Source organism: Schistocerca piceifrons, chromosome 8 (genome assembly GCF_021461385.2).
Source record: "Schistocerca piceifrons isolate TAMUIC-IGC-003096 chromosome 8, iqSchPice1.1, whole genome shotgun sequence".
Taxonomy (NCBI): domain Eukaryota; kingdom Metazoa; phylum Arthropoda; class Insecta; order Orthoptera; family Acrididae; genus Schistocerca; species Schistocerca piceifrons.
The window spans coordinates 232,584,971-232,606,901 of NC_060145.1; the positions used below are offsets into that span (position 1 = coordinate 232,584,971).

Below are 21,931 nucleotides of genomic sequence, written 5' to 3' on the forward strand. Positions count from 1 at the left end.
CCTTTTTATACCAAATTTCAATTTCATTGTAAAACCAAACTAGTTTTGATTTGCTCTCAGCAACCCATATAAATATTTAATAATACTGTATGGAGCAATATATAGTAGACTGATGTGTGCTCCTTAGGTACATGTTACAGAAAACAATTTACTAACTTTTGAGTTCTGGCTACTGTTTTAGTAGAAAAAACACATGTTAATACTTGTTCTAATTTTGGTTCCTTACAATATGAGAAAATTAATAATGGGTATGAACAATACAAACTTGTCAGATACATACATCATAAATGATGAACAGAGATTGACATTTGCTAAAAATGCTGCAGCAATAAGCTCCTGCCAAGAGGGGTCTTTGAGTTTTTCTTTCACAGGAGCCAAACGCCTTGAAAGTTCCTCACAAGCACGTAGTGTAGCCTGTAACAAAGGTTTTCAGTATTTAGTTCTAATAAATGACAAAATATCAAATTACTTAAGTATTTAAAAGCTGTGTTCACTTACATATACACAAGATTCACTTGCAATGCTTCCACCAGTGACCATGTTGTTAGGAGATGTCAAAACGTTGCTAGGCTTTACACTCACAAACTCTAGTGGCACTCCAAGAGCATGGGCACAAACCTGAGCAACCTATAACAAAAACAAATGTATTACAAATTTTAAAAAGGGAAAGAAGTGAACTGCTGCTGCTTGATGTTAACAGTAAATTTTAAAGGAAAGACAACAACTCATGAGTACTAAATCTCTATTGGGTGTTCTCTGAAGGTCACACAGAAAGTAATCCCCCACTTTTTTTCTCAGGAGATGACTATGTTGCAGATATAAAACGTTTGTTATGGAATCTTTTAACTTTCCTGAATGTACATTCAAAATTTCCGTTTCATCTGACAGCTTAGTTGCAAAAATGTTTCAAAATGGCATCTCCAAATGATGCAAATGGATTTCTCAGTTTGATAAAAGAAACTAAGGGGAATATTCACAAATGTCTGTGTGAAGTCAATGAAACATCTGAGTGAAAAGGAGTACATTCGTTCATTGGAAACACACAGTGAGGCCACCGTAATGTGATTCAATGGAGCTCCACAAATTGCAGCAAGCAGTGAGAGACCACATATGGTAGTCACACCTAACATACTGCAGTTGTTCATGGTCTAATTCATGGGGATTAATTCATTGTAGCTTGTTAATTGAAACTGGTGCTATCAGTCACCAAAGGAACTGTGGATGCAATAGTACACTCTCTTGGATACTGAAAAGTGTGTATGTTGAACATTAATAAAACAAACAAATTGACTGGAAATGGAGGAAAAAAGGTCCTACAAATATGTGTTCAGAAATGCATCATTGCCACAGTAGATGGTGCTGATGAAAGAAAATTCCTCTGACCACAAGCCGCTTGTTCCTTGTCTGTTGCAGCGTGTGTGACTGACGCAGCTAACTATAAGCAGTAGAATGGTGTGGTATTCATGTTGGGAACAAGCTAAAATGGTGTTTATGTATGGCCAAGCAGATCCAGATGTTTCAGATGCAGCATGGCTATACCAAAATAAGTACTTTCACTTACACCAACCACATCACACAACATTTCAAGCCCTTTTTGGGCGTCTGTGTCATGATGTTGGCAGGCCACTTGCCTGGAACTTGTACTAGAGTTTGTCTCAATATCCAGCAGAAGCTGATCTTCCAAATGTAGTACATGCACAGTGTGCTGCCTCCCTGCACATTCATCTATCCAAAAATGGATTGAAGTATTTTGTGATGTAGCTGGTGTCTGTGAGGTTACTTGTTTTGGTGCTGCCTCCCAAAAGTTTACATCTGCTTGGCAGTACAATAACACCATCACAGGTTGTTCCTGACACAAATACCACACTATTCTGTTGCTTACAGTATGCTGCCTCACTCACAAAGCCTGCAACACACAAGGAACACAAGACATGTGGCTAGAGAAACTTTCATTCATCAGCACCATCAACTGTGGTAACGAAGCATTTCTGGATACATGCTCAAAGGAACTTTTTTCCTCCATTTCCAGTCAGGAATCTGTCCCTGCATTCTGTCAGTTTTATTGCTGTTCACCCTGCATAAAGTGTGTGCAAGGTGGATTCCATGTTATATTATGGTGGAACAAAAATCTCATAGAAAAAACATTTTGTCTGCATTTTTGCGTCATTTTGATGCTGATTTGGATGTCATCTTGTTGGAATTGTGACAGGTGACAAAACAAGTATAAGGTGATTGTAAAAGTGAAGGAATGGCTTTGTGCCTAGAATACAGACTAGTACTGATAGGGCATACATGCCCTTCTCCTTCACTGGAGGAAGGCCATAAATCTGTAAGGAGATTATGTGGAAGACTGGGGTGTGTAAGTAAAACATCATTCTCTGATGTGTGTAATTTTCACTGTATGAAATAAATAATTATTGTAGAAAAAATATGGGACATTAATTTCTGGTGGCCTTGATATCTAGATTTTAAACTGTTTCCTGAAATATTACTGAAATTCATCAATACCATTTTATCCTGATCAAAGTACAGGGTGATTCAAAAAGAATACCACAACTTTAGGGATTTAAAACACTGCAACGACAAAAGGCAGAGCTAAGCACTATCTGTCGGCGAATTAAGGGAGCTATAAAGTTTCATTTAGTATGAACGTGACTCGCCTAAGGTGAACGTTTTCTGTGCCATTTCAGCCAATAAAGTTTTTGGTCCCTTTTTCTTCGAAGGTGCTACTGTAACTGGACTACAGTATCTGGAGATGTTAGAGAATTGGCTGTTCCCTCAGCTCGAACAAGAAGCACAACAATTCATATTTCAGCAGGATGGAGCGCCACCACATTGGCACTTATCTGTCCGTAACTACTTGAACGTCAACTACCCGAGGCGATGGATCGGCCGCCAGGCAGCCCGTGACAGAGCACTTCATCACTGGCCTCCCAGAAGCCCTGATCTTACCCCCTGCGATTTTTTCTTATGGGGGTGTGTTAAGGATATGGTGTTTCGGCCACCTCTCCCAGCCACCATTGATGATTTGAAACGAGAAATAACAGCAGCTATCCAAACTGTTACGCCTGATATGCTACAGAGAGTGTGGACCGAGTTAGAGTATCGGGTTGATATTGCTCGAGTATCTGGAGGGGGCCATATTGAACATCTCTGAACTTGTCTTTGAGTGAAAAAAAAACCTTTTTAAATACTCGTTGTAATGATGTATAACAGAAGGTTATATTATGTTTCTTTCATGAAATACACATTTTTAAAGTTGTGGTATTCTTTTTGAATCACCCTGTATTATCGCATTTTCCTGTCTCATTTACTGTCATAGAGACACTCTGCTGTAAATTATCCTCAGTGTATCCTTTTATAAAAATGCTAGTGTCATCACTGAACATCACCATTTCTGCAACTGTCAAATGGTTTGGCAAATTGTTTGTATACACCAAGAACAACAGAGGGCCTAACACAGAAACGTGGGGCACTCCATAGCTCTTTGCCTTCATGACATATTTGTACTTTCTGTTTTCTATCAGAGAGATAAGACTTGAACCGTTTGAAGGCAAGTCCCTGGACCCCATAAAATTCTAGTTTCATAAGCAATAGTCATGGCTGCTAAGATCAAACGCTTTAGATAAATCTAAGAATATCCTGAAGCTTAATTCGTTCTTGTCCAAGGCATTTAGAACCATTTTCATGAATTGGAAGACTGCTGTTTCTGTTCTTTCTAAACCCATTCTCAGCATTAGTCAGTATTTTATTTTTATTCAAGAAGTCAGCTAGCCTTTCACACATTGCTCTTTCAATTACTTTAGAGAAACCAGACAATAATGACACTGGCCTATAATTATTTACGTCAGCTGTACTATCCTTAAATCACAATTCAAAATTGAACCAGGCAGCTACCTCTTTGATTCCTTTCACCGAGTCCACATTCCCCTGCTATTTTTCTTTCTTTTTCTCATTGTACTACCAAATTCCAGTCATACATCATTATTAAATTTCTCTCTCTCTTTACTATCTCAATCATTTCTTTTATCTCGCCATACATGCTTTCAGCCTCTTAATCATCTGTGGAGCTCATTGCCACTTAAAATTGTACTACTGTGGTGGTTGTTGGATTTGTGTTTATCTTGGCTATGATACTGCATTCACTATGCTGCTCACAGTAGGTTACCCACATTCATGTTGTTATAACGTCAAGTATAACAAATATATTTCAGAACGACACAACACATATAAGTCACAGAGTAAGTTGACAAGCAAGACATGTGTACACATTAGCATTTGAATGAGCACCGAGTCCCAGTCGCGGCCGCTGCTCAGCTGGCCGCTTAGGTGGTGCAGCTGCTGCATGGCTGGCAGACAGCGCCGCACGTAGAGAACGCGCGTAATTGCGAAGCGGTGCTTTGAATGATTGGCGAGTCACAACACTTTTCCCCCCTTTGAAACTGTTGCACTGGTCATGATGGTGTCCTGGAGATGGCTAACGTCCATAGGCGTTGTTTGACTCGCTAGAAAAGTCTCGAAGAGGAGGCTTCCCGTACGAACAGAAGTATCCCCAATGATAACGGGTCAAGATGACAGGAGACGTAGGGTTCGAATCTGCTGGGGCCCCCTGCACCAATCTGCCCGTTGCAGCAAGTCCAGTTGATACGACAGGAGACATGGGCGAAGTGTTGGCATCCGTTGGAGGAGGAGGAGGCGAGTAGATTTGCTCTGACAGAGGATGGTCATCCGGTTCCTGCGTGGGCACGTCTGCTGGTGGCGTCCGTTCTTGTGCTGGCATCGCGATGATGGTGAGAGGGCTGCGTTGTGAGTATTGAGAGATGCCAAGAACCCGAGCGTCAGGTAGAGCCAAAGGTGGTGTAGTGGCATTCGGAACAGGCGTTGCCAGCACACGAGGCCGAAGTTGGTCTGAATGACGCACTACAACACCCGTGTCCATCTGGATTACATACAGGCGTCTGCCACGGTGTCTTAAGATGCGGCCCGGGCTCCATTTTGGCCGCCTGACATATCCCCGTACCCAGACGAGGTCGTCGGCGGTGAACCGGCCAAGGGAAGGCACCCACAGCTGTGAGGTGGGAGGCCGCAGAAGATGAAGTAGCGTGTGGGGCTGTCGGCCATGTAAGAGCTCAGCCGGGCTGTGGTCACCCATGGGGGTGAAACGGTAAGACGCCAGAAACTGGAGAAGCGCATCATCAGCAGCAGAAGAAGTCAGAAGTTTCTGCATCCAAGCCTTAAATGTGCGGACCAGTCGTCCAGCCTCACCGTTGGATTGTGGAAGGAACGGCGGGGCCGTGACATGCATAACGCCGTGACGAGCACAAAAATCTGCAAATTCGGAAGAGGCAAATTGCGGACCATTATCAGTAACAAGAGTAGAGGAGAGGCCTTCCAAAGAAAAAATGCGGGCGAGAGCACTGGTGGTTGCCGCGGTGGTAGGCGACGTGCAACGGACAATGAAAGGAATGTTAGAGTAGGCGTCAATTACGAGGAGCCGATAAGTACCTAAAAATGGTCCCACAAAGTCAGCATGAATGCACTCCCAGGGCTTCTCAGGCAAAGGCCACGGTGACAAAGATGACTTCGGGGCAGTGGCCTGTGACGCACAAGGGCTGCAGGCAGCAACCATGTGTGCTATTTCAGAGTCGATGCCAGGCCAGTACACATGACGGCGCGCCAGAGATTTTGTGCGAGACACACCCCAGTGCCCTTGGTGAAGGAGGCGCAAGACCGAAGCATGCAAACACGCAGGTACCACGACACACGGCGAAGCATTGTCAGTGGAGAGGAGGATAACACCATCCCTAGCCGTGAGGCGGATGGCCAAAGCGTAGTAGTTCCGCAATGGATCAGACGTCTTAGCAGACGGGCGATCTGGCCAACCCTTCTGAATACAGCATAAAACCGGGAGAGGGTAGGATCAGAACTCGTAGCAGCCGCCAGCCTGTCCCCAGTGATGGGGAACCCGTCCGCAACCCGCTGCTCGGCAACATCCAGGTGGAAACACAAAAGTTCGTCCCTATCGAATGCCTGATCAGGACCCATGGGAAGGCGAGACAGAGCATCAGCATTTGCATGTTGAGCCGTTGGCCAGAAATGAATCTCATAATTGAAACGAGACATGTAAAGAGCCCAACGCTGGAGGCGGTGTGCAGCCTTGTTGGGAAGTGATGTTGATGGATGAAACAAGGAAACAAGTGGTTTGTGATCCGTAACAAGATGAAATTTTGAGCCATAGAGAAAAACACCAAACTTATGAAGAGCATAAATAATGGCCAAAGCTTCTTTTTCAATTTGAGAATACTTTTGTTGGGCATCCGTGAGCGTTTTGGAGGCATAAGCAATGGGTTGTTCCGAACCGTCAGAAAAACGGTGCACAAGGACTGCACTGACCCCGTGTTGAGAGGCGTCTGTGGCAAGAACAAGATGTTGGCCAGGTCGATAAGTAGCCAGGCACGGGGCCTGTTTCAGTATAGTCTTCAATTTCTGGAAGGCCGCATCGCATGACGCGGACCAGTGAAAAGGCACGTTTTTATGCAACAGGCGATGCAACGGCTGAGCCACCGAAGCCGCAGACGGTAAAAACTTGTGATAGTATGCTATTTTCCCCAAGAAGGCCTGCAGTTCCTTAACAGATGTAGGGCGAGGAAGGGCATCGATCGCAGCGACAGTTTGCTGAAACGGACGAATACCATCCCGAGAGAGTTGAAACCCCAAGTACGTGATAGATGCCTGAAAAAATTGTGATTTCCGAAGATTACACTTAAGACCGGCAGTCTGTAAGACATGAAAAAGTGTGTGGAGATTGTGAAGATGTTCTTCAGTGGTGGAGACAGTGACAACAATGTCGTCCATGTAATTGATACACCCAGGGACAGGCAGCAATAATTGTTCCAAGAATCACTGAAAGAGAGCAGGGGCGCTAGCAACCCCGAATGGCAAGCGTTGATGTTGATAGAGGCCGAAAGGCGTGTTAAGGACCAGAAACTGCCGGGAAGCAGTGTCGTGAGGAAGTTGATGATAAGCTTCTGACAGTCAATTTTAGAAAAAAACTGGCCTCCAGCAAGTTTAGTGAACAGTTCTTCAGGATGGGGCATAGGGTAAGTGACAAACTGCCTATTGGCTTCTGTCTCGGGTTCTTCGGCCGACGTTCATATAATGATTTTTCTGACGTTTCGCCAGCACGAGTGGCTGGCATTGTCAAAGCTTCACCCTCCATTGCCGGTGGTGAACTGGAGCCGAGCTCGCGGGCGCAGACTATATGTACCTGGCGCGCCAACGTCCGAGGGCTTCTCTGCGGTCATTTCCGGTGCGGTTCTCCTCTTGCTACCTGCGACGGTCGTTCGCTGCAGTACGGGAAGCCAGGATCCGTTTACCTTAAGGCTTTCCTTTTTCTTGTTCAAACTGTTCGCGTGTTTTTGTATTTCTACAGCTTCTCTGAACAAGCGCGTGTGATAGTGTTTCTCTACAGCCAGAACTTCCGTGTCGGCGAATTTTATTACGTGGTCGGTCTCATTCAGTGCGTGCTCTGCCACGGCCGATTTCTCCACCTGCCCCAACCTGCAATGTCGCTTATGCTCTTTGATCCTGGTGTTGATGGATCGTCCAGTCATTCCGACATAAACTTTTCCGCATGTGCATGGTATACGGTATATTCCCGACATTGCAAGTGGGTCTCTTTTCTCCTTCGCCGATCTAAGACACTCTTTGAACTTCCTAGTCGGTTTGAAAATCGTCTTTACGCCATGTTTGCGCAATTTACGGCCGTTTCTGTCCGTCACTCTGGGAATGTATGGCAGAAAGGCCGTACCCGACATTTCTTTTTCTGGTTCCTTGCTTCGCCGAGTGCTTGGCTCTGTTACACTTCTAATATAATTTGTGGAGTACCCATTGTTCCTCAGGACAGTTTCCAGGTGTTGCATTTCTCGTTTGAGGTGTTGCGGCTCACATATTCGTCCTGCTCTCGTTACGAGCGTACTAATCATGCCTCTTTTCTGGCTCAGGTGGTGGTTTGACAGTTTGTGCAGGTATCGGTCCGTGTGTGTCGGTTTTCGATACACGCTGTGTCCCAGGTTTTCGCCGTCCCTTGTGACTAGCACATCTAGAAATGGCAGTTTCTTGTCCTTTTCTACTTCCATGGTAAATGTTATGTTGGCATGGAGGCTGTTAAAGTGTCTTAGGAAGTCACCGAGCTGTTCTTCACCGTGGTTCCACACCACGGAAGTATCATCGACGTACCTGTACCACACCTTAGGTTTTCAAGTCGCCGAGTCCAGTGCCTGTGCTTCGAATTGTTCCATGAAGAAGTTGGCCACCACTGGACTGAGAGGACTACCCATGGCGACGCCTTCCAGCTGTTCGTAGAAATCTCCATTCCACGTGAAATAGCTCGTGGTGAGACATGCATGGAAGAGCTTTCTGATGTCCTGCGGGAAAATGGAACCGATGTGCTCCAGAGCGTCACTGAGTGGCACTTTTGTAAATAACGAAACAACATCAAAGCTGACCAAGATGTCGTTTGGTGCAAGTTTCAGCTTCTTCAGCTTCTCAATGAAATGTCCTGAGTCCTTAATGTATGTGTCAGTCTTCCCCACGTGTGGTTGGAGCAGAGAGGCCAAGTGTTTTGCCAGTTTATATGTCGGTGATCCAGGAGCGCTAACGATCGGTCTCAGTGGAACGTTGTTCTTATGGATCTTGGGTAATCCATACAGCCGAGATGGTAGAAAAATCATTATATGAACGTCGGCCGAAGAACCCGAGACAGAAGCCAATAGGCAGTTTGTCAACAAGTGGCCACGAAAGCCTTAACAATTTTGCATAGGGTAAGTGTCGATGAGGCATTGAGCATTTACAGTGGCTTTGAAATCGCCACAGAGACGAATATCACCATTTGGCTTAGCAACGACAACGACAGGAGAGGACCACTTACTGGAAGTGACAGGAAGCAAGACCCCTGAAGTAGTGAGACGATCCAACTCCCGTTTTACCCGATCACGAAGGGCCACAGGAATGGGCCGAGCCCGAGAAAACTTAGGCCGAGCAGTGGGTTTGAACGTGATATGAGCTTCAAAGTCGTTTGCACGGTCTAACCCAGGAGAAAAAAGGGGCAAAAATGTCGTCAACAAGGAATCCAGTTGAGCATAAGGAATAGCATCAGAGACAATATTGACCCAAAAACGCGAAAGGCATCGAAACCAAAAAGATTTTCTGCGTTGCTCTGGTCGACCACAAATATGGGAACAGTGCGAACGATGGATTTGTAAGATACCTCAGCATTAAACTGTCCCAAGAGAGAAATCTTCTGTTTATTGGACGTCCGTAATTGCCGAGTGACAGGTGACAGGAGTGGAGAACCCAACTGAAGATACACCTCAGAACCGGCAGCAGAACCGGTATCCACTTGCATACGAACATCTCGACCAAGGATTTGGACAGTGAGGAATAACTTCCCTGAAAGGGAAGAAGTGCAATTGACAGACAACACAGAATCAGAATCAGCGTCATGTTCATGAACATCATGTACGCGGTCGGATTTGCAAACGGAAGACACATGACCTTTCTTTTTGCAATTGTGACACACAGCCCAACGTTGGGGACAATCCTCGCGTGAATGTTTCGTAAAACACTGCGGACATGAAGGAAGTTGCCAGGGGTTTTGCTGCAGTTTCTTAGCGGGTTGTTTACGGCTAGGCCGAGGCTGCGCGTGGGAGCGCACTGCGGCCACGTCGGCCGGCGGGGACGCGCCGCACGCGCCGTCAACAGCGCACAGAGCTTGTATTTCCCCGACATCACCCCACGCCTCTATTTGCGCCCCAGCGGCGCGAGAAATTTCAAAAGACTGCGCAATGGAGAGAACTTCATCTAGAGTTGGATTCGCCAACTGAAGGGCACGTTGCCGAACTTCTTTGTCGGGTGCCGACCGGATAATAGCATCCCGTACCATGGAATCGGCATAGGATTCTTTGTGAACGTCAATAACAAATTGACACTTTCGACTGAGGCCATGAAGTTCAGCAGCCCAAGCGCAATAGGATTGATGTGGCTGTTTTTGACAACGATAAAAGGCAACACGAGAGGCTACCACATGCATTTGCTTTTGAAAATAGACAGACAGAAGTGAGCACATTTCAGCAAAGGACGAAGATGCAGGATCCTTCAAAGGAGCCAATTGCGACAACAACCGATACATTTGAGGTGAAACCCAGGAAAGGAACAGAGACTTACATGGTTGTTCGCCCGTGACATGAAATGCCAAGAAGTGCTGTCGAAGACGTTTTCATAATCAGACCAGTCTTCCGCCATCTCGTCGTAAGGAGGAAAAGGAGGTACAGCCAACGACGAGAAACGCCCCGCATTTGACGCCGCGACGAAATAGCGAATCGCCACTGTTAGAAGCGTTTGCTGTTCAAGGAGATTTTACAATAGTTGCTCGACAGTAGCCATGGAACCCTGTGGGTCAACGGTGAAAAGGAAAAATCCCATCCTCTTCGCCAATTGTTATAACGTCAAGTTTAACAAATATATTTCAGAACGACACAACACATATAAGTCACAGAGTAAGTTGACAAGCAAGACATGTGTACACGTTAGCATTCGAATGAGCACTGAGTCCCAGTCTGGCGGCCGCTGCTCAGCTGGCCGCTTAGGTGGCGCAGCTGCTGCATGGCTGGCAGACAGCGCCGCACATAGAGGACGCGCATAATTGCGCGGCGGTGCTTTGAATGATCGGCGAGTCACAACACCTGTCATCTTATTCATTACGAAACTTACTCCTGTGAACCTCTATTTCATTGATTTATAACCTGTACACACCTGAACATAAGTCTTGTTCATCCAGGCACCAAACTTCACTAATCCCCACTATATTTACTAACTTCGACCTATCCATTTCCTTTTTTAAATTTTCCAATGTACCTACCTGACTAAGGACTCTATCAATTGAAATCTGTAGAACATCAGTTTAGTTTTTCTTGAAGATGACAATTTCCGGAGTAATCACCATAAGAGATCCAGATGGTGAACTATTTTACATCTGGAATATTTTACCCACGATGAGTCTATCATCATTTAACCTAATAGTAGAGCTGAATATCCTCAGAAAAAATAATGGTTGTAGTTTCCCCTTGCTTTCAGCCATTTGCAGTACTAGCAGTGCAAAGACATTTTGACTGATGTTACAAGGCCAGGCTGATCAATCATTTACACTCCAGAATGAGATTTTCACTCTACAGTGGAGTGTGTGCTGATATGAAACTTCCTGGCAGATTAAAACTGTGAGCCAGACCGAGACTCAAACTCGGGACCTTTGCCTTTCGCAGGCAAGTGGTTAGAGCTTTTGCATTGCTGTTGTGCTGTTGTGGCATCAGCTACTGAAAAGGCTCTCATTTCATACAGTTGTATGTTTCCAAATGTCTCTCACATAAATGAATCATACTAAAACTGTTGAGGGTTTAAAAAAAATCTCTGTATTTAAAAGATTTCTCTTAATGTTTTGAAAGGTTCTAAAGTTGATGATCATATAGGACTTTGTTTACTGAGAGTATACTTTTTATTCTTCGGTTATCCACTTGACTTTTAAGAGAGTATAATAGTTATTTTTATGTTATCTCATGAACGTTCCTACGTGGGTGACAGTGTATTTGCATTATGGATATGAGAAGAGAAAGTAATTACCACTGAAGACCAAAAATTGTGTTCTGTTCTGAAAATGCCGAGGCTGCATTAATGTGCTGTCTTTATGTGCCACAAAGTACATTAGGATATCACCAATAATTACTACAAAAATCAGTAAAACTTCTCTCCTTTGTATGGGTGGTCTCTCTCTCTCTCTCTCTCTCTCTCTCTCTCTCTCTCTCTCACACACACACACACAGACACACACACACACACACACACAAACACACACACACACACCTCCTCATATCATGTTCTACCTCCTCCTGCCTGATGCAATGCAAAACTCAATGTGGCACATGGCAGAGACTCAACAAGTCCGTGGAAGTCCCATACAGGAATACTGAACTGAGCTACGTCTATAGCTGTCCATTAATGTGAAAGTATTGCTGGGACAGGATTTCGTGTATTAACTGACTTCTTAATTATGTCCTATAAATGTTTGATGGGATTCACATCAGGCAATATGGGTGGCCAAATCATTCACTTGAATTGTCCAGAATGTTCTTCAAATCAGTTGTGAACAACTGTGGCCCAGTGACATGGCCCATTGTCATCCATAAAAATTTCGTCATTATTTGGGAACATGAAGCCTATAAATGACTGCAAATGGTCTCCTAGTAGCCAAACATAATCATTTCCAGTCAATGATGGTTCACACCACACCACACCATTATGGAGCCACCACTAGATAGCACAGTGCCTTGTTGACATCATAGGTAAATCGCTTCATGAGGTCTGCAGCACTCTTGAACCCTACCATCAGCTCTTAGCAACTGAAATCAGGAATCATCTGACCAATCATGGTTTTCCAGTCATCTACGGCCCAACCGATGTGGTCACGAGACCAGGACAGGCACTGTAGGTGATGTCATGCTGTTAGCAAAGGCCATAGTGTTGGTCATTTGCTGCCATAGCTCATTAATGTCAAATGTTGCTGCTGTGCCCTAATGAATATGTTTCCTGTATGTACCACACTGATGTATGCTGTTATTTCATGCAGTGTTGTTTGTTTGTTAGCACTGACAACTCTACGCAAACTCTGCTGCTCTCAGTCATTAAATTAAGGCTTTTGGCCACTGCATCATCCTTGGTGATAAGTAGTGCATGAAATTTGGTATTCTTAATACACTCCTGACACTGTGGATCTCAGATTATCGAATTCCCTACTGATCTGCAAAATGGAAAGTCCCATGTGTCTAGCTCAAACTACCATTACATTAATTTTCGTTGTGCAGCCATAATCATGCATACATGATACTACCACCATCTGTACATGTGCATACTGCTATCCCATGTCACTCATTTAATCTGATAAACAGCTTGTTTTTGCACTGTCTATATAACAATCAGTTTTCAGACATTTTCATAGATTTTAATTCACATATACAGAGCTTTAGTTAACATATGTAAGTGCACTTTTTGATATAAGTAGTGAAAGTCAGAAATTATCATTTTCTTGTTGCAAAAACAAATTTATGCTACATACACTGTTGTAAAGAGATACTTTACAACTTGAAATATAAATGCATGCATTGATACAGTGCGTGAATATCAGAAATTATCATTTTTGTGTTGCAAAAATAAACTTATGCTATATACACTGTTTTATAAAGTGATATTATAATTTGAAATCTTCTACTGAATAACTGCTTTTCACTAGTAATAAATGCTTAAGTTTATTTTCTAAAGGGTTTAAATTAGCTGTCTTGAGGTCAGATGGAAGGCTGTTATAAAAAATTGTTCCTGTTGTATGTGGACTACAGACTGCAGCCTTTGTTTTATTTGCAATTCTGTGAAAATTTTCCCTTCCCCATGTATTGTACATATGTACATTACTGTTTGTTACATTATATTCTGGATTTTGTTTCACAAAAATATTGGCTGCTGGATGTACATAGAGTAGATGGTTAGTTTCTTAAGATTTCTCTACAAGATTTTCCTTAGCCACCAATTTACTGCCTTTTCTTGCAGTCTGAAGAGCCTGTCTGTATAGACACCTGGTGCCCCTTCCCATATCTCAGTACCGTACTGAAGATGTGGATGTACTGTTCTGAAGTATTTTTGTCTCAAGCTGTCATGGCTGAAGAGGGATGGGACCCTTTTCAGTAGATACACATTTGTGCTGATTTTCCTATAAATATTGTCTATATGTTCTTTAAATTCCAGGTGTTCATCAACAATTATACCCAAAAATTTGTGTTTGTTTATGTAGCTCAGGTGGCGTAAATGGAGGTGTAAATGGAGTTCTATTTATGTTCTGATTGTAGCAAAGCATGAATTTCATTGTCACCGTCTTCTCCTTATTTATGAATAGCTTATGTGCGGTAAGATAACTTCACAGGAAATCATGACCCAGCTGACAAAAGATGTGTCATCAGCGTAGCTTAAAGCCTTGCAGTTTGGGGTTCAGTTAAATCATTAAACATACACAAGAAATAGAAAAGGCCCCAGAATGCTTCCTTGGGATTAGCTTGACATACCTGTTTCCTGTCTTTCAAATAGGGAGTAAGTAATTGTAAGGTTTCCCCTCTCATCCCATACGCTTCTGATTTATGCAACAGAATTGTATGATTCAGGGTGTCAAAAGCTTTACTCATATCCAGGAAGGTGCCTATTAACTTGTCTTCTTCATCTACCTTATTTTATATTTCATGCATATAAGTTGCTACTACTTTTACAGTAGATCTTCCTTTTCTAAAACCATGTTCTAGATTGTTAAATAGATTATGTTTGATGAAGTATGCCTCAAATTGATTTAATATGACTTTCTCTAATAATTTCCCAAGCTCTGAAGGTAATGATATTGGCCTGCAATTTTTCATATCAGTTTTTATTCCCTTCTTAAAAACTGGTAGGATTTCAGTGACTTTCAAAAGATCACAGAGTTCTCCATGGCAGAGAGATATATTTATCAAGTGTGTCAGAGGCTTGTATTTTGTTAAATTTATTGTAATTTAGTATCTCTAAAGAGTACATAAATCCTAGAGATAATTTCTCAGCTTTGTGATTGATAGCTATGTTTACTTGTTTTACTATAATACATGTTTCATCTAAAGTTTTATTAAATAGTTTATAGAAATTTTCCCATTTGTCATTCATATTTGATGCATTGTAAATGGTCATCAATTTTCATTGCCTAATGTCCTCTTAATTTTATTATAACTAAATTTTCTTTTGTACATAAATATATCATTTTTACTTATATTTATATTCCCTACATCAGTTTCCATAGTAGGGGCTCTGGGGTCAGATGTTTCGTTTTCTATGGCGGTTATGTTTGTGTTCTCCTTCGTTATGTTCATCAGATTGTGGTCACTGGATATCTGTGTTTCTACAGCAATCATTGTCAGTTCTGAGTTTATGTAATAATAGCTATAACACTGAAGGTAGTCAGTGTAATGCAAATAATTATAGCTTGTATTTAAAGAGTCTATGTTGACGTCTCCAAAAAACAGCAAATATTCTTTACACACTGATGTCTTCTCCAGCAGGTCCTCCAGACAGTTGAAAAATCCATTAATACTGCTTCCTGGTCATCTATAAAGAGCTGCTATAGTCAGACTGTTGTTCCCTAGTTTTAAATTTATTACTGCATCCTCAAGTACCATTTATTCACTCAGGTCAACAGTCCATTTAACTTTTACACACACATATCATTTCTACTATAAATGCCTACCTCTCCACCTTTGCGTGTCTTCCTACAGTATAAGTTTATGAGTTCATAATTTCTTAGCCTGTATCCATATGCTTCCTCTTCCTCACAACTTAATTCACTCACTGTGAAGAAATGTGGTTTTGATTCATTTTGGTATATGTCCAAGTGCTCTGTTTCATTCATTATATTCTGAAATTCTGGTATATAAGGATTAAATTGCTACATTTTACACTGAAAATTGCTTCCTTATCACTTTTGTGATTGATAGTTTGGTTTATGTCATCTTTCTCTGCAAATCTCACATACCTGTTTGGTCTTGATGTTTGCTTTTGTGCTTCCTTGTTGACACACAAATGGTACATTAGGTTATCCCTGTGATGTAGTATTGCAACTATTGGTTTTGAGATTTTTAACTTTTAAGAACTTTTCCAAGGTTGCTAAGCAGGTCTGTTGTTTCTTGAGGCATCATTGGCACCAGCTTCTCCCGTAAAGTTGTTTGCAGGACTATTTGTAAATGTACAACAATCAGCTATGCTTCATATATATATTGTTTCTCATTTGAACAGTTATTTTCATATACGGATTGTATACAATAGAGTTTAGTTTGTAACATGTAATTCCTGGTTGCAAATGTACACCCATTCCTTTGGCTATTGTGGGTGCCAGAGCTGGTTTGTGCTATTTGGTGGATGTGGCTTTATCAAGCCTTGATATAATTGGGTTAGTCTTTCCACTAAACTGTCTGATGATTTGCCTCTTTTGCTGCCTTCAGGACTGGTGAGCTTCAGGTGTTTTCAAGTACTTATTGGACATAAACTAGTAAGAACTCCTTTTATGAAGCAGCACTTTGCAGATGGTTGCTATTAGGTGGAACAGGCAATGACCATTGGGACAGCCTGCATTTTGTTCCTGAGGTTAATAGGCCAAAAGGTCTGAATGTTTAAATGTCAGTGTAAAATTGTGAGTAGCTTGTGTGTTCCAGAATTGGCTGGCGATCTTCATAGGTGTTTGAAGCACAATATTGTCATTTGGCATGTAGGTGTTATTTTAAAATTGTTAACATTTTGGAAGTCAGGAGTTAGTAATCTGGCTTTATCTACAATGTTACTTTTCTAATACAGAAATCTTACAAGAATTCAAAGTGCATTTACATGCAGGTGTGGAATTCTGCTTGACCAATTCTCAGCCTTAGGAGGATGTTCGGTCTAGTGAGGGCACACAGGCAGCATAGGAAGGGGCCGCATGTTGAGTGTCAGAGGCTTAGCTTGCTGAATGGTGATGTTTAGTGAATGAGACAGACATGGGGATGTATAAGTGAGGCCAATAAATTAGGTTTGTTCCCCTGGAGACAATGTGTTCTGTTTTGGTGTGATTTCTGATTTATTGACTTTGACTGGTATTCTGTTTTTGATTTTTTGGAGATTATCTGCAGAAGTTTGTTAGTATCCAACTAGTAGCTGTGTGTGTATTGTTAACAGTGTACATTTTGGAGACTAGCGGTTAATTCTTGTAGTCTTTCTGAAAGTAGTTTGATGGATAAATGGCTTTATTTATTGACTTTTGGTTAGTGGAAAGTTTAAACCAGCATCACAGAATACAAATAGGCAAGATTGGTTACCTTGGTATTTATTCCTTGTCCACATTCTATTCCTCCATGTGATACTGAGACTGTTCCATCACGAGCATAAACTGATACAACTGCATGAAAATTACCTAAATAATCAAATCTGTATTTCATAGGGACAATTGAAATCCCTCTTTTTCTCCAGCGGTTATTCTGCAATTGAAATACAAATGCAATTAACTATGGCATTAATTAAAGCATTATTTTTTCAATGTCATTTTGAACATGAACAACTGTTACATTACATCACAAATATAGACTACATATCTAATTACAAATAAATTGTGAGTGACATATGACACACAATGAAAAGCAAATCAATACAGGAAAGAAATATAGGAAAAAACTCTCAAGTAGGAACTGCAGAAATATGCAGGCAAAATACCATTGATTAAAATGGAAACAATGATGGGAATATTGAAGGAGAGAAAAACAAAATAAGAGCTTTGTGTCAGTTTTTCAAAGGCATAGACATGTTGTATATGAGCCTAATATGCAATCACTGCCACCTTCTTACAGCAATACAGTAAATGCATCTGGGTGCCTGCTGGAAAGTTACAGTGAATGTATACTGGCAGCCAACTCAGATTATTTTCACACAGTACCCAATTACTAATGATATTCTTTGAGACAGTAGAAGGTGTCTTTGTTATTACTTTGCTTTGCAAGTGTTTTGGCACACTGATACTCCTACAGTTATTTTAGGGTCTTTCAGGTGAAGCAGCACTTTCTAGACAAACTAATTTTTTACTAATCATGCACTGTTAGCCTACTGTAATTTGTGTTTCTATGTCTCATTTGCTACACAAATTTTACTACTTTTTTCTTTTCAACTACATCTTTTTTTTGACTTCCTATTCTCCTCTTGGTCACTTAAGTACTCTTCTTCATTCTTTATTTCTCATTTCTCCTTTTAGATTTGTAGTCCCTCTTTGTGACATATCTCTATATTAATCCTGCAAGAAGAGAGCAATGACTTAGTCATTATCCTCACCCATCCAACCACATCCTATTGCCATTCCAGCACTACACAGCCCTCATCCCACCATCACACCCAATCTTTTTACTGCTCTCCTTTTCCACTACCCTCCCCCCCCCCCCCCCACCCCCCACCCAAACCTCTTCCTTGCCCTCCATCTAAACTCCTAACCTCCCCTCTCTTCATGCCATCTGTGTGCACTCCTCAGCACCAGTTCACTGTCCCAATGTCCCCCACCCCTACCCTACTATCCTCCCCAGCCTCCTCCTTATCCCCACCCAGTTGCCACTCTCATCATGCACTACTGCTGCTGCTGCTGCTGCTGCTCGCATTGTGGCTTCAGCTGCCAGAGATTGCTGTCATGTGTGTGTGATTTGCATTTGTGTGAGTATGTGTGTGTACCGGTCATCTGTTTTCAACAAAGGCGTTGTTGGCCGAAAGCTTATTTGTGGCAGTTTTTTTTGTTTTGCCTATCTGTGACTCAGCATCTCCGCTGTATGGTGAGTTGCAACTTTCCTTTTCATAATATTGTGAGATATGATGGTAGTGCTTATTGTACACTTTTGCACTGATCTTTCTACAGGTGCACAAATGTCTACTAACTTTTGCCTGTTCTCATTTGCACATTCTTTTTTGAACTGAGTGTAACAGTCTTTGCTGCCTCAGAATTTCCCTGATTTTGTTATTAATCTGTAGTCAGTCTTTTCTGCCCTCAGTCCATTCACTAGGCACATACTTCTCCAGAGCACGATTTACAGTCTGTTTAAACTTTGCCCATAATTCTTTTACATCCATCATACTGGAACTAAATGAAGTCCATTCATTGTCTGTGATGCTAACATCTGCTTATCTGCTCTTTCAAGCAAAAATACCATTCTACACTTCTTGACTGATTTATAAACTTTAGTAGGCAGTGTCACTATAACATCATATTCACTAATTGCTGTCTCTGTATTGACACAGTCGATAAGGTCAGTTCTGTTTGTAGCTATGTTACCATGAAAGTGCAGAAATCAGTTATTCTGCAGATTATCTAGGTAATGAGCAGATTAACTAATGTGACCCATTAAAGTACTGAAAATTTTTTTTTTCTCAAATTAAGTAAATAATCTGCAAATTACTCAGATAATCTGTGCAGTACTTACTAGACACTGAAAGCGAAAATAAGATCTTTGCTGGAACAACAGAAATATTTCTGGAGACTTAAATTAACATAATTTTATATATTTATTTTTTGATACCTAAAGAATCATGTTAATAAAATCAAAAAATTAACAAATTAGTTGATACAGCCAATACAAATAGTCAATTTGTGGGGACACCTAGTGATTTAACACCTGAACAGGGACTGCAGACTGAACAGTGTGATGTATGTGGACTTTAGTCAGGTTTATGCATTGTTGCCATTCAGATGTGTCTTGTATTGTATGCAGTTAATAAAGTATTATTACACTGAAATTGTGTCATATAAATTAACAGTGCCATCCATATATCCCACTGGGGAAGGTATACTAGTGGTGACCCCACTGAAAGCTCAACATGTGTACATTGCCACAGATGTTACCAAACATCATTGTGACATGAAATACAGTTAGCCAAAAATGCAGTGCAATATCAGTGTTCGTTCTACATCAGTGCTCAGGATATGGCTTGCTTGGACAGAGAATACCTAATTGACATGTTAAGTGTCCTGCAGCTATGTGCCCAGCACTCTCAACAGAATAACCATGCAGGTACTGTGAGTCAGTGCAGTGTTGAACTGTTCCTCGTTACCCAACTAACTGGAAAGTGATTTGACCACCATGCCACATCTGTGCTACGCAGGTCCCTCTGAGCATGTGATCCAATCAGTTGAACAGCGCTCAGACAACTCTGCTCATGCTACAATTTTATGTCATCAGCAATGTGTTAACAAAACCACCTGAAATCATCAATAGTGGCAGAAATCTTGCCTTGCTGCATTTGTTCAAAATAAGACTACCTATTATCAGCTCTGGGATTAAAAAGAACTACCCAGCAACATTTTCACATACAGAAGGAAATGCTTCACCTACACATGGAGATCCATGCTATATGCAACCACTTTCATGCATCAGCATATGAGCTAGCTGCCACATGTATATACTTGTAACATCTTACTCAAGAGCAGCATCATTGTTCTCTTTTTCTCCTCACAAACAGGTCAACGGATGCAGGACATGTGGCAGCAGGCAAAAGATGGCAGCAGGCACTTACACACCACCAGAACAACTTGTAAAAGCTTCATCAGCATCTGTATGGGTATGTTAAGTGCACTGCTCTTCTGGTGCCCATGCATCTGCCAGTGTATTTTCCTTGTCACCCCTAATCTGCATTTTCAGTTCAAATAATGTGCTATCAGAGACAATACAGTTCATAAAATAAATGCCACACTGGGCCTGTCAGTCAGATACAAGGTGTGTAGGCTAGTTGTAAACAGATTTTGTGAGGTTAAGTTGGTTACAGAAGAGTTATTACAAGCTGGGAGTGTTAGACAGTGAACATTACTGCCAAAATCACTGCAGATGCATTTGTCAACATGTGGATTTCCTGTTTTGGCTCTCCTGCCACACTGCATGTTCAGGTGCCTGCTAGGTACAACCTTTCATTTTAATAACAGTGTAGCATACAATACTGCTGTTGTTATCATCCCTTGTGTCATATAGGTTTTTGTTTGTTTTGGTTAGTATAGTTAAGTGTCGGTTAGACCATCAGTGAGAGAGCACATTGAATTCCTGCTGCTAATAAGCTAAGTACACCATTCATTTGTTACATATTTTTATGAGCTTCAGACAGGAGCTGGGTTTTCAATCCTTCGCTCACAGCTCATGGTTGCGTTGGCTTCCGTCACACAGCTTGACACGGCTGCCATGGGGCATCACTGGAGGGGGTTGGATGCGGGGATGCCAGGGACTTCGAGCACGTCCCATGTGTCCCCCAATTGGTCCACTGCTGTGGCCACCCCAGGTACTGCCTGCACTGAGATTGACCCCTCACCTGTGGACAAGTGGGAGGTAATTCCAAAGTCCGGCAGTCAGTGAAATACTTTCCAAGAGGCTGATCGTAGGGTCTCCCCGGTTCACTTGATGAACCAGTTTTGAGCGTTATCTGTGGCTTATGATGTCTCTAAGCCAGATGCAGTCATCCACACTGTTTGAGAGGAAACTTCTTGGCCCGCAAGGTCTGGGGATTCACAGAGAGTGGGTTTGCTGGTAGTTGGGAGCTCCAATGTTAGGCACGTAGGGAGGCCCCTTAGGAACATGGCTGCCAAGGAGGGGAAGGAATCCAGTGTGTACTCTGTGTGCACATTGGGGAGAGTCATTCTGGATGTGGAACGGGTGCTTCTGCATGCCATGAAGAGTACAGGGTACAGCCAACTCCCGGTGGTGATTCATGTCAGTACCAATGATGTGTGTCACTTGGATCAGAGGAGATTCTCTCTGGTTTTGGGTGGCTAGCGGAAATGGTAAAGATTGCCAGTCTTGCTTATGAGATTAAGGCAGAGCTCACCATCTGCGGCATTGTTGATAGAACCAACAGTGTCCCTTTGGTGCAGAGCTGAGTGGAGGGTCTGAATCAGAGGCTCAGGTGGTTCTGTGACCGTGTAGGCTGCAGATCCCTTGACTTGTGCCATCGGGTGGTGGGTTCCCGGGTTCCGCTTAATAGGTCAGGAGTTCACCACACATGGGAGGTAGCTACATGGGTAGCAGGGGCTGTGTGGAAAGGACTGGGTGATTTTTTAGGTTATAGGGTCTAAGGGAATCACAAAAAGGGAGTCTGTCTAGAAGGGGGCAGGAAAAACACAGTAAGGTAGTTGTAGAAATGATGAGTATTGTAATTGTAAATTGTCGTAGCTGTGTTGGAAAAGAACTAGAGCTCCAAGCCCTAATAGAAAGCACTGAAGCTCAAATAGTTATAGGTACAGAAAGCTGGCTAAAGGCGGAAATAAGTTCAGCATTATTATTTTTTTAAATGCTCT

At 42.2% G+C, this 21,931-nt stretch overlaps 1 protein-coding gene across 1 annotated transcript in view; it reads right to left on the reverse strand.

Annotated features, from left to right (window-relative positions):
* Nucleotides 1–21,931, reverse strand: part of LOC124712230 (xanthine dehydrogenase/oxidase-like) — a gene marked incomplete at its 5' end in the record, with an annotated part of 311,678 nt that overhangs the window by 10,634 nt on the left and 279,113 nt on the right. Inside the window, 3 exon segments of the mRNA XM_047242525.1 lie at nucleotides 281–414; nucleotides 499–627; nucleotides 16,950–17,108. Of these exon segments, the coding sequence (XP_047098481.1) occupies nucleotides 281–414; nucleotides 499–627; nucleotides 16,950–17,108 (422 nt within the window).